Source organism: Salvelinus fontinalis, chromosome 1, assembly GCF_029448725.1.
Source record: "Salvelinus fontinalis isolate EN_2023a chromosome 1, ASM2944872v1, whole genome shotgun sequence".
In the NCBI taxonomy this organism is placed as follows: Eukaryota; Metazoa; Chordata; class Actinopteri; order Salmoniformes; family Salmonidae; genus Salvelinus; species Salvelinus fontinalis.
The window spans coordinates 83,685,134-83,701,261 of record NC_074665.1 but is presented as its reverse complement, the minus strand read 5'-3'; the positions used below and the strand labels follow the sequence as shown (position 1 = coordinate 83,701,261).

General features: G+C 47.7%; 1 protein-coding gene across 1 annotated transcript in view; it reads right to left on the bottom strand.

Annotated features, from left to right (window-relative positions):
• The window catches only part of LOC129860701 (neurexin-1a-like), a 905,999-nt gene that overhangs the window by 614,765 nt on the left and 275,106 nt on the right, over window positions 1–16,128 (bottom strand). The window contains exon 6 of the mRNA XM_055931415.1: window positions 1,193–1,494. Within this exon, the coding sequence (XP_055787390.1) occupies window positions 1,193–1,494 (302 nt within the window). The remainder of the gene's footprint in view (window positions 1–1,192; window positions 1,495–16,128) is intronic.

Here is a 16,128-nt window from a genome sequence, read left to right as displayed (position 1 = left end):
TGAGCATGCACTTTCATTATACATTCTTAATGTTTTCACAAATCAATTCAATTTTAACATTACTCAAATTATCTAGATAATTTTTTAAACTCTTTGTCGGTGTGGTGTTTCGAAAGAAACAATCCACTACCATGTGAGCAGGAACACATCTAGAGAGCTAGTGTGTTGGTAGGATGCTGTGAGCAGGAACACATCTAGAGAGCTAGTGTGTTGGTAGGATGCTGTGAGCAGGAACACATCTAGAGAGCTAGTGTGTTGGTAGGATGCTGTGAGCAGGAACACATCTAGAGAGCTAGTGTGTTGGTAGGATGCTGTGAGCAGGAACACATCTAGAGAGCTAGTGTGTTGGTAGGATGCTGTGAGCAGGAACACATCTAGAGAGCTCGTGTGTTGGTAGGATGCTGTGAGCAGGAACACATCTAGAGAGCTCGTGTGTTGGTAGGATGCTGTGAGCAGGAACACATCTAGAGAGCTCGTGTGTTGGTAGGATGCTGTGAGCAGGAACACATCTAGAGAGCTCGTGTGTTGGTGGATGCTGTTCAAGTGAAAAGAAAGCCATTAAATTCTGTACTTCCACCTATATGGCGTAAAGCAAACTGTGTCGCTTGTAAACTGTGTTGCTTGTAAACTGTGTCGCTTGTAAACGGTGTTGCTTATATGTTTCTTAATTCAGTGGTTGACTTTTTTTGTGGGCGTAACTGTAGCAATCTGTCCAAGCTGTATTCTAACAGAAAAACCCATCTTCGCGTGCTTTGTATTTTTCAGTACAAATAGCATGTGTTAAGCAGCCAAAGACCCAGAGGTCACCAAGGAGAAGGCTGATCCTCTAATAGTCAATAGAGGCTGTTCATTGTGGTCACAACTATAGAGGGAAAATAAAGCGATGACTCAGAGATCCGCTTCTGAACAAAGTGACACTCGGTAAGAGCTGTGATCTTTTTGACATGGTCTTTCCACTATTGATGCCTCTGATATTCCATGGTCTGTTCTCTATTGATGCCTACCATTGGTCTATATGTGTCCCTCCTCAAATGCAGCACCACCTTCCTCATCATTATTTTAATCAATCCAAATACTTATTCCAAAAAATTGTTAAAGTAGTTTGATTGTAATGATCAAATTCAATCAAATGTGGCTCATCTAAACTAGTTTAATACTAGGTCTCCATGGCAGTCCCCCTCTGTACTGTTACCTGACGTAGATTCCTTGTAACTTTGACATCATGCCAATCATTGTCATTGAATTTCCCATTGACCGGTTCCACCAGAGCTTCAAAGGCTCCAGATCCCAAATTAATGACCAGCGACACAGCTCCGTTTTTCAGGGCCAGATTGACATAGTCTGCAGACTTCCCCGTGTGAAGCATCAGACCGTTCCTCTGTAACGTCTTGAAGGACAGGGTGATCTCGTCGCTGCTGCTCTGGATCGGGTTCAAGGACAGGTCGTAGCAGAAGAACTCGGATCCCTTGAAGGTCGCCACATAGTCTTCTTTTCCTGTAAGATGATGAAAAGAGAGCGAGAGATAGAGGCATTGAGTTTTACATGAGAAGTGAGGGACGAGGAACGACTCCTACATGTTCTGTAGCTCGGCTGCTTAGCTATCCACCTTAGAGGTTGCTGCCCTATGTACATGGAACCACTGGTCACTTTAATAATGGAACACTGCTCACTTTAATCATGTTTACATACTGTTTCACTCATGTCATACAGTATATATATATATTCATACTCCGGACTCTGACATTGCTCTTCCTAATATTTAGTATATATTTCTTAATTCCATTATTTTGCTTTTCAATTTGTGTGTATTGTTGTGAATTGTTAGATAATACTGCACTGTTGGAGCTAGGAACACAATCATTTCGCTACACCCGCAATAACATCTGATAAATATGTGTATGTGACCAATAACATTTGATTTGATGTAGCTGTACAGAATATAAAGGAAGATTTCAAAAAGGTTAGGCTATAACACTTCACATTCAGTTTGGACTTGACTTGTGGTGATAAAATGGGATGATATGGCCATTGACAAAGAAAGACTGTTCTGTTAAGGGCTGGTCCTCCAATTTACTGCATTGCTGATACTGACTGTAGCCTACCACATAGAGGGTATGCGTAAACACCTTGTGACCTGCTACTCACGGTGCCCCAGAAAGCAACAGGAAGCCTTGTCTCAAGTTCTTACCTGTATCTCAGTTAGTGTGGACCAGGTAGTGTGAACCAGGTAGTGTACCAACTTCAAGTTCTTACCTGTATCTCAGGTAGCGTGTACCAGGTAGTGTACCAACTTCAAGTTCTTACCTGTATCTCAGGTAGCGTGGACCAGGTAGTGTACCAGGTAGTGTACCAACTTCAAGTTCTTACCTGTATCTCAGGTAGTGTGGACCAGGTTGTGTGCCAACTTCAAGTTCCTACCTGTATCTCAGGTAGTGTGGACCAGGTAGTGTACCAGGTAGTGTGGACCAGGTAGTGTACCAGGTAGGGTACCAACTTCAAGTTCTTACCTGTATCTCAGGTTGCGTGAACCAGGTAGTGTACCAACTTAGTTAGTGTACCAGGTAGTGTGGACCAGGTAGTGTATCAGGTAGTGTGGACCAGGTAGTGTGGACAATTTAGTGTACCAAGTAGTGTGGACCAGGTAGTGTGGACCAGGTACCGTGGACCAGGTTGTGTGGACCAGGTAATGTACCAGGTAGTGTACCAGGAAGTGTACCAGGTCATGTGGACCCGGTAGTGTACCAGGTCATCTGGACCAGGTAGTGTACCAGGTAGTGTGGACCAGGTCATGTGTACCAGGTAGTGTAACAGGTAGTGTGGACCAGTTAGTTTACCAGGTAGTGTGGACCAGGTCATGTGTACCAGGTAGTGTAACAGGTAGTGTGGACCAGTTAGTTTACCAGGTAGTGTGGACCAGGTCATGTGTACCAGGTAGTGTAACAGGTAGTGTGGACCAGTTAGTTTACCAGGTAGTGTGGACCAGGTAGTGTGGACCAGGTAATGTGGACATGGTGGTGTACCAACTTCAAGTTCACTGCGTATTTGCCTTGTTTAGGACTTTGCTGGAAATTCCTCAAAGTCACACATGCCTAAACCAATCAGAAGGTAGCAACTCTGTTACCAGAACTTCTGGTTTGGTTTATGCTTCACACGTTGAAGATGAAACCCTTCTACTGTTACATCATAATACAATGCAAATATGCACCATTGCTGTTCAAATGAAAAAACCCAAAACCCATCATTCCATTGGCAAAAAAAGCCTGGATTGTTTACATTACAGTGACTTGCGAAAGCATTCACCCCCCTTCTCATTTTTCCTATTTTGTTGCCTTACAACACAGGTGTCAAACTCATTCCACGGGGGGCCGAGTGTCTGCGGGTTTTCGCTCCTCCCTTGTACTTGATTGATGAATTAACATCACTAATTAGTTAGGAACTCCCCACACCTGGTTGTCTAGGGCTTTATTGAAAGGAAAAACCAAAAACCTGCAGACACTAGGCCCTCCGTGGAATGAGTTTGACACCCCTGCCTTACAACATGGAATTAAAATAGATTTTTGGAGGATTTGTATAATTTAATTTACACAACATGCCTAACACTTTGAAGATGCACATTTTTTATTGTGAAACAAACAAGACGTTACACAGAAAAACTAAAAACTTGAGCGTGCATAACTATTCAACCCCACAAAGTCAATACTTTGTAGAGCCACCTTTCACAGCAATTACAGCTGCAAGTCTCTTGGGGTATGTCTCTATAAGCTTGGAAAATGTAGCCACTGGGATTTTTGCCCATTCTTCAAGGTACATCTGCTCCAGCTTCTTCAAGTTGGATGGGTTCCTCTGGTGTAGAGCAATCTTTAAGTCTTACCATAGATTCTCAATTGGATTGAGGTCTGGGCTTTGAATACGCCATTCCAACACATTGAAATGTTTCCCCTTAAACCACTCAAGTGTTGCTTTAGCAGTATAATTAGGGTCATTGTCTTGCTGGAAGGTGAATCTCCGTCCCAGTCTAAAATCTCTGGAAGACTGAAACAGGTTTCCCTCAAGAATGTCCCTGTATTTAGCTACATCCATCATTCCTTCAATTCTGACCAGTTTCCCAGTCCCTGCTGATGAAAAACATCCCCACAGCATGATGCTGCCACCACCATGCTTTACTGTGAGGATGGTGTTCCCGGGGTGATGATAGGTGTTAGGTTTGCGCTAAACATAGCGTTTTCCTTGATGACCAAAAAGCAACATGTTTGTCTAATCTGAGCAGAGTACCTTCTTCCATCTGTTTGGGGAGTCACATGCATGCCTTTTGGCGAACACCAAATATGTTTGCTTATTTCTTTCTGGACACTCTTCCATAAAGCCGAGCTCTGTGGAGTGTACAGCTTAAAGTGGTCCTATGGACAGATACTCCAATCTCCGCTGTGGAGCTTTGCAGCACCTTCAGGGTTATCTTTGGTCTCTTTGTTGCCTCTCTGATTAATGCCCTTCTTTCCTTGTCCATGAGTTTTGGTGGGCGGCCCTCTCTTGGCAGGTTTGTTGTGGTGCCATATACTTTAAAACAATGTACGATGAATTTAATGGTGCTCCATGGGATGTTCAAAGTTTTGGATATTTTTGTATAACCTAACCCTGATCTGTACTTCTCCACAACTTTGTCCCTGACCTGTTTGGAGAGCTCCTTGGTCTTCATGGTGCCGCTTGCTTGGTAATGCCCCTTGCTTAGTGGTGTTGCAGGCTCTGGGGCCTTTCAGAAAAGGAGTACTGTATATATACTGAGATCATGTGACACTTAAATTACACACAGGTGGACTTTATTTAAATAATTATGTGATTTCTGAAGGTAATTGTTGCGCCAGATCTTATTTAGGGGCTCCATAGCAAAGGGGTGAATACATATGAACGCATCACTTCTCAGTTTGTTTTTTCTGTATACGTTTTTTAAACAAGTCATTTTTTTCATTTCACTTCACCAATTTGGACTATTTTGTGTTTGTCCATTACATGAAATCCAAATAAAAATCCATTTAAATTATAGGTTTAATGCAGCAAAATAAGAAAAACAACAAGTGGGATGAATACTTTTGCAAGGCTCTGTAGCTGGCTCTGTTGTGTTTGTGAATGGAAAGGCAGTAATTGTATAATGTAGGAGTGAGTTTTCAGAGTATTATGTTGCATTTATTCAGTGCATGCAGAGACAGACAGAGAGAGAGAGCATAATTACAATTATTACAAAATGGGATGGGAGAGCGAGAATAGGAGGGAGGAAAGGGGAAAAAAAGGAGAGGAAGAGAGAGGGGTGGAGAGAGAGAGAGGGGTGGAGAGAGAGAGAGAGAGAGAGAGAAAGAGAGAGGGGTGGAGAGAGAGAGAGAAAGAGTTATATTCTGTGTCGGATTCACCAAAGCTCCAAAATAAAATCAGTCCAATTAATTTTGCTGCTACACATTTTCAAGCTAATAAACCCATTGGAAAGCTGCCAGTTTTCAGTTCTCTTTTAGCCATGAAACATTCTAAGAGACAAGAGTTTAGCTGGTGAAGATTCATGGAACAAAAGAGTAAAAAAAAAACTAAAGATGCCTGTGGACCCCCAGGAAGAACCTCAAAATAAAGTATTGTGCTCCACTCTTTCAGGGGTCAGTATTGGAAAGAGCTAGCATCAGGCAGGTAGGGGACAATGGTCGGTCAATCGCTAGCCAAGCGATTTAGGAAGAGATCTGGACGAAAATAACAAGCTATTTAAATCACCATCCAACAATAAACCCACCACAAATGGACCACAGATTTCAAAGACCATGAATGTAATACATACAAAGCACTACAGGTTTATATACACATGACATACATCCACTACACAGGTACCCATGCAGTGATACATAGGCTACAGACAGACAGACACGCACGCACGCACGCACGCACGCACGCACGCACGCACGCACGCACGCACGCACGCACGCACGCACGCACGCACACACACACACACACACACACACACACACACACACACACACACACACACACACACACACACACACAGAGCAGCCCAATAAAGAAGGTACCTCTCCGGAGCAATTTGTCAGGCCATCGATCCCTCTTTAAAAGTACTATTCTACACATCTGAGAACACTACAAGGGGCCGTAATTCAGCCTGACTGGATCTTGGCCCTTCACTGGCTGTTCCTCTCCTCTCTCTTTAAGCTTAAAGACTCTCTCTCAAGCCCCTGAGCCTCCATCCTCAATCAGTATAAGTGAGTGACAGCTGTCCTCCCCTCACCCACCCCCACACACAGGCACACCATTTCCTGCCTTTGACTTAGACCTAACAATCAGACCTCAGTTCTGTCTCTCTCTCCGGTGGCCTCTAACTTGGTTCGAGGTCTTCAGAGCCCCCCCTCATTGGACCGTGTACGTACCAGTGTCTCAGACCCCCGCCCCTGCATCAGCCACAATGTATTCTACAGCTGGCACGGGTCCATTGTGCCTCACCGCCCATCAATCCTCGGAGGGTCTGTGAGGCCATTCGAGGTGAAAGAGCGGCCGCACCTCCTCAGTCGTTGCACCAGCTGTCGTCATCGGCAGCTCTATGGTGAGAAACATCTCGGTTCCCGGGGCAGAAATCCTTGAGCACAAGTACAGGACATTACAAGTCTGCTTTCTACCGTTCTATGGCAGCTACCGGGGGCTGAAGCTGTCGTAGTCCATGTGGGGTCAAACGAGATCAGGAGGGCTAGCTTGGAACTGCTGAAAATGTATTTTAAAGAACTGATTCTAGCTCTGAAAGATTCCAAAAATGTGGCAATTATTTCAGGTCTTGGCTCCTGGATTCTGTCCACACATTTCAAGGCTGCTTTGAGACAATGACTTATCAATGACCCCATCCCAGCTCAGATAATCCATACCATTGTGTCGCTGTTTGTCGTAGTGCTGCAACAAATGTACATTGTCCCAGGAGTGTTGGAAGTCATAATGTAAGTATCCTAATGTATGTCCCTCAAAATCCCCTGAATGCGTCTGTCGATCCTATAGCTACTGTATGCAGTATTCATGTGTCTATGAATAAGAGTTATTCAGTTAGAACTGAGGTGGTGTGCCCTAGTAGGAAGTCCACTGTGTGCAGTTCACCCTGCACTATCAGCTCAAACATAAATATCACTGCCATGTCTTCTTCTGATAAGTCGCTTAGTAAAACAATCACAACAATCAAACATCCCAGAAAAGAGCCAAAATTATCCCACATTGATATGTGTTGTCTAAGAAACAAGGTTAATGACCCGTCTCTGTACCCACCTGCCTAACCACTCTGCCTGCCCCTGACTCTGTACCCACCTGCCTAACCACTCTGCCTGTCCCGTCTCTGTACCCACCTGCCTAACCACTCTGCCTGCCCCTGACTCTGTACCCACCTGCCTAACCACTCAGCCTGTCCCGTCTCTGTACCCACCTGCCTAACCACTCTGCCTGTCCCGTCTCTGTACCCACCTGCCTAACCACTCTGCCTGCCCCTGACTCTGTACCCACCTGCCTAACAACTCCGCCTGTCCCGTCTCTGTACCCACCTGCCTAACCACTCTGCCTGCCCCTGACTCTGTACCCACCTGCCTAACCACTCCGCCTGTCCCGTCTCTGTACCCACCTGCCTAACCACTCTGCCTGCCCCTGACTCTGTACCCACCTGCCTAACCACTCTGCCTGTCCCGTCTCTGTACCCACCTGCCTAACCACTCTGCCTGTCCCGTCTCTGTACCCACCTGCCTAACCACTCTGCCTGCCCCTGACTCTGTACCCACCTGCCTAACCACTCTGCCTGTCCCGTCTCTGTACCCACCTGCCTTACCACTCTGCCTGTCCCGTCTCTGTACCCACCTGCCTAACCACTCTGCCTGTCCCGTCTCTGTACCCACCTGCCTAACCACTCTGCCTGTCCCGTCTCTGTACCCACCTGCCTAACCACTCTGCCTGTCCCGTCTCTGTACCCACCTGCCTAACCACTCCGCCTGTCCCGTCTCTGTACCCACCTGCCTAACCACTCTGCCTGCCCCTGACTCTGTACCCACCTGCCTAACCACTCTGCCTGTCCCGTCTCTGTACCCACCTGCCTAACCACTCTGCCTGCCCCTGACTCTGTACCCACCTGCCTAACCACTCTGCCTGCCCCTGACTCTGTACCCACCTGCCTAACCACTCCGCCTGTCCCGTCTCTGTACCCACCTGCCTAACCACTCTGCCTGCCCCTGACTCTGTACCCACCTGCCTAACCACTCTGCCTGTCCCGTCTCTGTACCCACCTGCCTAACCACTCTGCCTGCCCCTGACTCTGTACCCACCTGCCTAACCACTCTGCCTGCCCCTGACTCTGTACCCACCTGCCTAACCACTCCGCCTGTCCCGTCTCTGTACCCACCTGCCTAACCACTCTGCCTGCCCCTGACTCTGTACCCACCTGCCTAACCACTCTGCCTGTCCCGTCTCTGTACCCACCTGCCTAACCACTCTGCCTGCCCCTGACTCTGTACCCACCTGCCTAACCACTCCGCCTGTCCCGTCTCTGTACCCACCTGCCTAACCACTCTGCCTGTCCCGTCTCTGTACCCACCTGCCTAACCACTCTGCCTGCCCCTGACTCTGTACCCACCTGCCTAACAACTCCGCCTGTCCCGTCTCTGTACCCACCTGCCTAACCACTCTGCCTGCCCCTGACTCTGTACCCACCTGCCTAACCACTCCGCCTGTCCCGTCTCTGTACCCACCTGCCTAACCACTCTGCCTGCCCCTGACTCTGTACCCACCTGCCTAACCACTCTGCCTGTCCCGTCTCTGTACCCACCTGCCTAACCACTCTGCCTGTCCCGTCTCTGTACCCACCTGCCTAACCACTCTGCCTGCCCCTGACTCTGTACCCACCTGCCTAACCACTCTGCCTGTCCCGTCTCTGTACCCACCTGCCTAACCACTCTGCCTGTCCCGTCTCTGTACCCACCTGCCTAACCACTCTGCCTGTCCCGTCTCTGTACCCACCTGCCTAACCACTCTGCCTGTCCCGTCTCTGTACCCACCTGCCTAACCACTCTGCCTGTCCCGTCTCTGTACCCACCTGCCTAACCACTCCGCCTGTCCCGTCTCTGTACCCACCTGCCTAACCACTCTGCCTGCCCCTGACTCTGTACCCACCTGCCTAACCACTCCGCCTGTCCCGTCTCTGTACCCACCTGCCTAACCACTCTGCCTGCCCCTGACTCTGTACCCACCTGCCTAACCACTCTGCCTGTACGGTCTCTGTACCCACCTGCCTAACCACTCTGCCTGCCCCTGACTCTGTACCCACCTGCCTAACCACTCTGCCTGCCCCTGACTCTGTACCCACCTGCCTAACCACTCTGCCTGTCCCGTCTCTGTACCCACCTGCCTAACCACTCTGCCTGCCCCTGACTCTGTACCCACCTGCCTAACCACTCCGCCTGTCCCGTCTCTGTACCCACCTGCCTAACCACTCTGCCTGCCCCTGACTCTGTACCCACCTGCCTAACCACTCCGCCTGTCCCGTCTCTGTACCCACCTGCCTAACCACTCCGCCTGTCCCGTCTCTGTACCCACCTGCCTAACCACTCTGCCTGCCCCTGACTCTGTACCCACCTGCCTAACCACTCTGCCTGTCCCGTCTCTGTACCCACCTGCCTAACCACTCTGCCTGCCCCTGACTCTGTACCCACCTGCCTAACCACTCCGCCTGTCCCGTCTCTGTACCCACCTGCCTAACCACTCTGCCTGCCCCTGACTCTGTACCCACCTGCCTAACCACTCCGCCTGTCCCGTCTCTGTACCCACCTGCCTAACCACTCTGCCTGCCCCTGACTCTGTACCCACCTGCCTAACCACTCCGCCTGTCCCGTCTCTGTACCCACCTGCCTAACCACTCTGCCTGTCCCGTCTCTGTACCCACCTGCCTAACCACTCTGCCTGCCCCTGACTCTGTACCCACCTGCCTAACCACTCTGCCTGCCCCTGACTCTGTACCCACCTGCCTAACCACTCTGCCTGTCCCGTCTCTGTACCCACCTGCCTAACCACTCTGCCTGTCCCGTCTCTGTACCCACCTGCCTAACCACTCTGCCTGCCCCTGACTCTGTACCCACCTGCCTAACCACTCTGCCTGTCCCGTCTCTGTACCCACCTGCCTAACCACTCCGCCTGTCCCGTCTCTGTACCCACCTGCCTAACCACTCTGCCTGCCCCTGACTCTGTACCCACCTGCCTAACCACTCTGCCTGTCCCGTCTCTGTACCCACCTGCCTAACCACTCTGCCTGCCCCTGACTCTGTACCCACCTGCCTAACCACTCTGCCTGCCCCTGACTCTGTACCCACCTGCCTAACCACTCTGCCTGCCCCTGACTCTGTACCCACCTGCCTAACCACTCTGCCTGCCCCTGACTCTGTACCCACCTGCCTAACCACTCTGCCTGTCCCGTCTCTGTACCCACCTGCCTAACCACTCCGCCTGTCCCGTCTCTGTACCCACCTGCCTAACCACTCTGCCTGCCCCTGACTCTGTACCCACCTGCCTAACCACTCTGCCTGTCCCGTCTCTGTACCCACCTGCCTAACCACTCTGCCTGCCCCTGACTCTGTACCCACCTGCCTAACCACTCTGCCTGCCCCTGACTCTGTACCCACCTGCCTAACCACTCTGCCTGCCCCTGACTCTGTACCCACCTGCCTAACCACTCTGCCTGCCCCTGACTCTGTACCCACCTGCCTAACCACTCTGCCTGTCCCGTCTCTGTACCCACCTGCCTAACCACTCTGCCTGCCCCTGACTCTGTACCCACCTGCCTAACCACTCTGCCTGCCCCTGACTCTGTACCCACCTGCCTAACCACTCTGCCTGCCCCTGACTCTGTACCCACCTGCCTAACCACTCTGCCTGCCCCTGACTCTGTACCCACCTGCCTAACCACTCTGCCTGCCCCTGACTCTGTACCCACCTGCCTAACCACTCTGCCTGCCCCTGACTCTGTACCCACCTGCCTAACCACTCTGCCTGCCCCTGACTCTGTACCCACCTGCCTAACCACTCTGCCTGCCCCTGACTCTGTACCCACCTGCCTAACCACTCTGCCTGCCCCTGACTCTGTACCCACCTGCCTAACCACTCTGCCTGTCCCGTCTCTGTACCCACCTGCCTAACCACTCTGCCTGCCCCTGTCTCTGAACCTGCCTGCCGACCGGTATCCTTGCCCCATCTCTGGATTATTGACCCCTGCTTGCCTGCCCCTTGGATTAGTAAACCATTATTTATTCAACGTGTCTGCATCTGGGTCTTATCTTGATTCCTGATAGTTATAATATAGTGGTAGCAATACATGGTTATAACATCTACAGAAAATACATAAATGCCAACAGGGGTGGTGTTGCGGTCTATATTCAGAGCCACATTCCTGTTAAGCTTAGAGACGATCTCATGTTAAATACTGTATAATATAAGTAATATGGCTACAGGTTCATCTGCCTCACCTAAAGCCCATTCTTGTGGGAATATGCTATAGACCACCAAGTTCTTACAGTCAGTATCTGGATAACATGTGTGAAATGCTTGATAATGTATATAATACATTATCAAGCAGAGAGGTATATTTTCTGGGTGACCTAAATATTGAATGGCTTTCATCAAGCTGCCCACTCAAGAAAAAGTTTCAAACTGTAGCCAGTGCCTGCAACCTGGTTCAGTCAACCTACCAGGGTATTTACAAACAGCACAGGAATGAAATCGACATGTATTGATCATATCTTTACTAATGCTGCAGAAGTCTGCTGTAAAGCAGTATTGAAATGCTTTGGATGTAGTGATCAAAATATGGTAGCCATATCTTCCAAAGACTGGACCTAATAATAAGAGGTCCTACAAGAGGTTTTGTAGTGCTTCCTATGTTGATGATGTAAATAATATTTCATGGTCTGTGGGGTGTAATGAGGAGCAACCCGAAGCTGCACTTTATGTAATTGCTTACCTCAGTTAAATCCCCAATGGAATGTTGAGGAATTGAAAAACGTTATGGTTGAGAGGGACGTGGCAAAAGGGAATGGCAAATAAGTATGCCGATTGGCAAACCTACTGCAAATTCAAAAATAATCATGTGACAAAACAGAACAAAAATAAGAAGAAACTATACTATGAAACAAACAGAAATTCTATAAATAATGATAGTAAAAAGTTTTGGAGCACCTTAAATGAAATGTTGGCCAAAAACTCTGCTCCATCATTAATTGAATCAGATGGCTCATTCATCACAAAACCCACCAATATTGCCAACTACTTTAACTTCACTAGGGTAGGGGGCAGCATTCGGATTTTTGGATGAAAAGCGTGCGCAAATTAAACTGTCTGCTACTCAGTCACAGAAGATAGGATATTCATATAATTAGTAGATTTGGATAGAAAACACTCTAAAGTTTCAAAAACTGTTAAAATAATGTCTCTGACTATAACAGAACTGATATGGCAGAAAAAAACTGAGGAAAATCCAACCAAGAAGTACTATAATTTTGAAAGGCTATTTTTCCATTGAAAGCCTATCCACCATACAAGGATTTAGGACCCAGTTCACGAGCTCTATGCCTTCCTCTACATGTGACCAGTCTTTAGGCATTGTTTCAGGCTTTTCTCTGATAAATGAGGGAGATACACCACTTTCAATCAGTGACCAGTGGAAATTTCCATTCATCAGCCATGCGCCCTGATCGTGAACGCGCCTTTCTTGTTTCTCCTTTCCTATTGACGAAGCTTTTGTCCGGTTGAAATATTATTGATTATTTATGACAAAAACAACTGGTGGATTGATTTTAAACATAATTTGGCATGTTTCTACTAACTGTTATTGTAATTTTTTGACGTTTCGTTCTCGAATTAGTGCACGCGCCTTCTGCATTCAGATTACTGAACAAAACGCGGGAACAACAAGGAGGTTTTTGCACATAAATGATGGACATTATCGAACAAAACAAACATTTATTGTGGAACTGGGATTCCTGGGAGTGCATTCTGATGAAGGTCATCAAAGGTAAGTGAATATTTATAATGCTATTTCTGACTTCTGTTGACTCTAACATGGCGGATGTCTCTTTGGGTTGATTTGTCGTCTGAGCGCCGTACTCAGATTATTGCGTGGTTTGCTTTTTCTGTAAAGTTTTTTTGAAATCTGACACTGCGGTTGCATTAACAAAGAGATGCAGTCAGTTTCAGAATGGTGGCAAGAAATAAGTTAGTCCTTAATATTGCAAAAATAAAAAATATTGAATTTGGGACAAATCATTCAATAAACACTAAACCTCAACTAAATCTTAAATAATGAATAATGTGGAAATTGAGAAAGTTGAGGAAACTAAACTGCTTGGAGTAACCCAAACTGTCATGGTCAAAACATATCGATGCAACAGTAGCTTAGATGGGGAGAAGTCTGTCCATAATAAAGCGTTGCTCTGCCTTCTTAACAATGTTACCAACAAGGCAGGTCCAACAGGCCCTTGTTTGTCGCACCTAGACTACTGCCCAGTTGTGTGGTCAGGTGCCACAAAGAGGAACTTGTGAACATTTCAACTGGCCCAGAACAGGGCAGCATTGCTGGCCCTTACATGTACACGGAAAGCTAACATTAGTAATATGCATGTCAATCTCTCCTGACTCAAAGTAGAGGAGAGATTGACTTCATCACTACTTGTTTTTGTAAAAAGTATTGACATGTTGAATGCACTGAGTTGCCTGTTTAAACAACTAGTACACAGCCCCCACGTCCAGAACAGACTATGGGGGCGCACAGTACTAGATTGAGCCATGACTACATGGAAATCTCTTCCACATCAAGTAACTGATGCAAGCAGTAGAATCAGATTTCAAAACCAGATAAAAAATTTGTATTATAATGTATACTACAGCCTCACTGTTTGTCCAGGAAGAGTCGCTGCTGCCTTAGCAGGAACTCATGTGGATCCTTAATAAATACAAATACTGTGTGTGTGTGTGTGTGTGTGTGTGTGTGTGTGTGTGTGTGTGTGTGTGTGTGTGTGTGTGTGTGTGTGTGTGTGTGTGTGTGTGTGTGTGTGTGTGTGTGTGTGTGTGTGTGTGTGTGTGTGTGTGTGTGTGTGTGTGTGTGCGCATTATGAGGCAGTGAGGTACGGTAAGCAGACCAGTTGAGGTACAGTAAACAGACCACTTGTGGTACAGTAAACAGACCACTTGTGGTATAGTAAGCAGACCAGTTGAGGTACGGTAAGCAGACCAGTTGAGGTACAGTAAACAGACCACTTGTGGTATAGTAAGCAGACCAGTTGAGGTACAGTAAGCAGACCACTTGTGGTATAGTAAGCAGACCAGTTGAGGTATGGTAAGCAGACCAGTTGAGGTATAGTAAACAGACCACTTGTGGTATAGTAAGCAGACCAGTTGAGGTATAGTAAGCAGACCAGTTGAGGTATGGTAAGCAGACCACTTGTGGTATAGTAAGCAGACCAGTTGAGGTATGGTAAGCAGACCACTTGTGGTATAGTAAGCAGACCAGATGAGGTATAGTAAGCAGACCAGTTGAGGTATAGTAAACAGACAACTTGTGGTATAGTAAGCAGACCAGTTGAGGTACGGTAGGCAGACCAGTTGAGGTATAGTAAGCAGATCAGTTGAGGTACAGTAAACAGACCACTTGTGGTATAGTAAGCAGAACACTTGTGGTATAGTAAGCAGACCAGTTGAGGTATGGTAAGTAGACCAGTTGAGGTATAGTAAGCAGACCAGTTGAGGTATAGTTAGCAGACCAGTTGAGGTATAGTAAACAGACCACTTGTGGTATAGTAAGCAGACCAGTTGAGGTACGGTAAGCAGACCAGTTGAGGTATAGTAAGCAGACCAGTTGAGGTACAGTAAAGAGACCACTTGTGGTATAGTAAGCAGACCAGTTGAGGTACGGTAAGCAGACCAGTTGAGGTATTGTAAGCAGACCAGTTGAGGTACAGCAAACAGACCAGTTGAGGTATAGTTAACAGACCAGTTGAGGTACAGCAAACAGACCAGTTGAGGTACGGTAAGCAGACCAGTTAAGGTACTGTAAGCGGACCAGTTTAGGTACGGTAAGCAGACCAGTTGAGGTACGGTAAGCAGACCAGTTGAGGTACGGTAAGCAGACCAGTTGAGGTACGGTAAGCAGACCAGTTGAGGTATGGTAAGCAGACCAATGGAGGTACAGTAAGCAAACCAGTTTAGGTACAGTAAGCAGACCAGTTGAGGTACGGTAAGCAGACCATTTGAGGTTCAGTAAGCAGACCAGTTTAGGTACGGTAAGCAGACCAGTTGAGGTACGGTAAGCAGACCAGTTGAGGTACGGTAAGGAGACCGTTTGAGGTATGGTAAGCAGACCAGTTGAGGTACGGTAAGCAGACCAGTTGAGGTGCAGTAAGCAGACCAGTTGAGGTATAGTAAGCAGACCAGTTGAGGTACGGTAAGCAGACCAGTTGAGGTATGGTAAGCAGACCAGTTGAGGTATGGTAAGCAGACCAGTTGAGGTACGGTAAGCAGACCAGTTGAGGTACGGTAAGCAGACCAGTTGAGGTACAGTAAGCAGACCAGTTGAGGTACGGTAAGCAGACCAGTTGAGGTACGGTAAGCAGACCAGTTGAGGTACAGTAAGCAGACCAGTTGAGGTACGGTAAGCAGACCAGTTGAGGTACAGTAAGCAGACCAGTTGAGGTACAGTAAGCAGACCAGTTGAGGTACGGTAAGCAGACCAGTTGAGGTACAGTAAGCAGACCAGTTGAGGTACAGTAAGCAGACTAGTTGAGGTGCAGTAAGCAGACCAGTTGAGGTACGGTAAGCAGACCAGTTGAGGTACAGTAAGCAGACCAGTTGAGGTACAGTACCAGACCAGTTGAGGTACGGTAAGCAGACCAGTTGAGGTACGGTAAGCAGACCAGTTGAGGTATAGTAAACAGACCAGTTGAGGTACGGTAAGCAGACCAGTTGAGGTATAGTAAGCAGACCAGTTGAGGTACGGTAAGCAGACCAGTTGAGGTACGGTAAGCAGACCAGTTGAGGTACAGTAAGCAGACCAGTTGAGGTACAGTAAGCAGACCAGTTGAGGTATGGTAAGCAGAC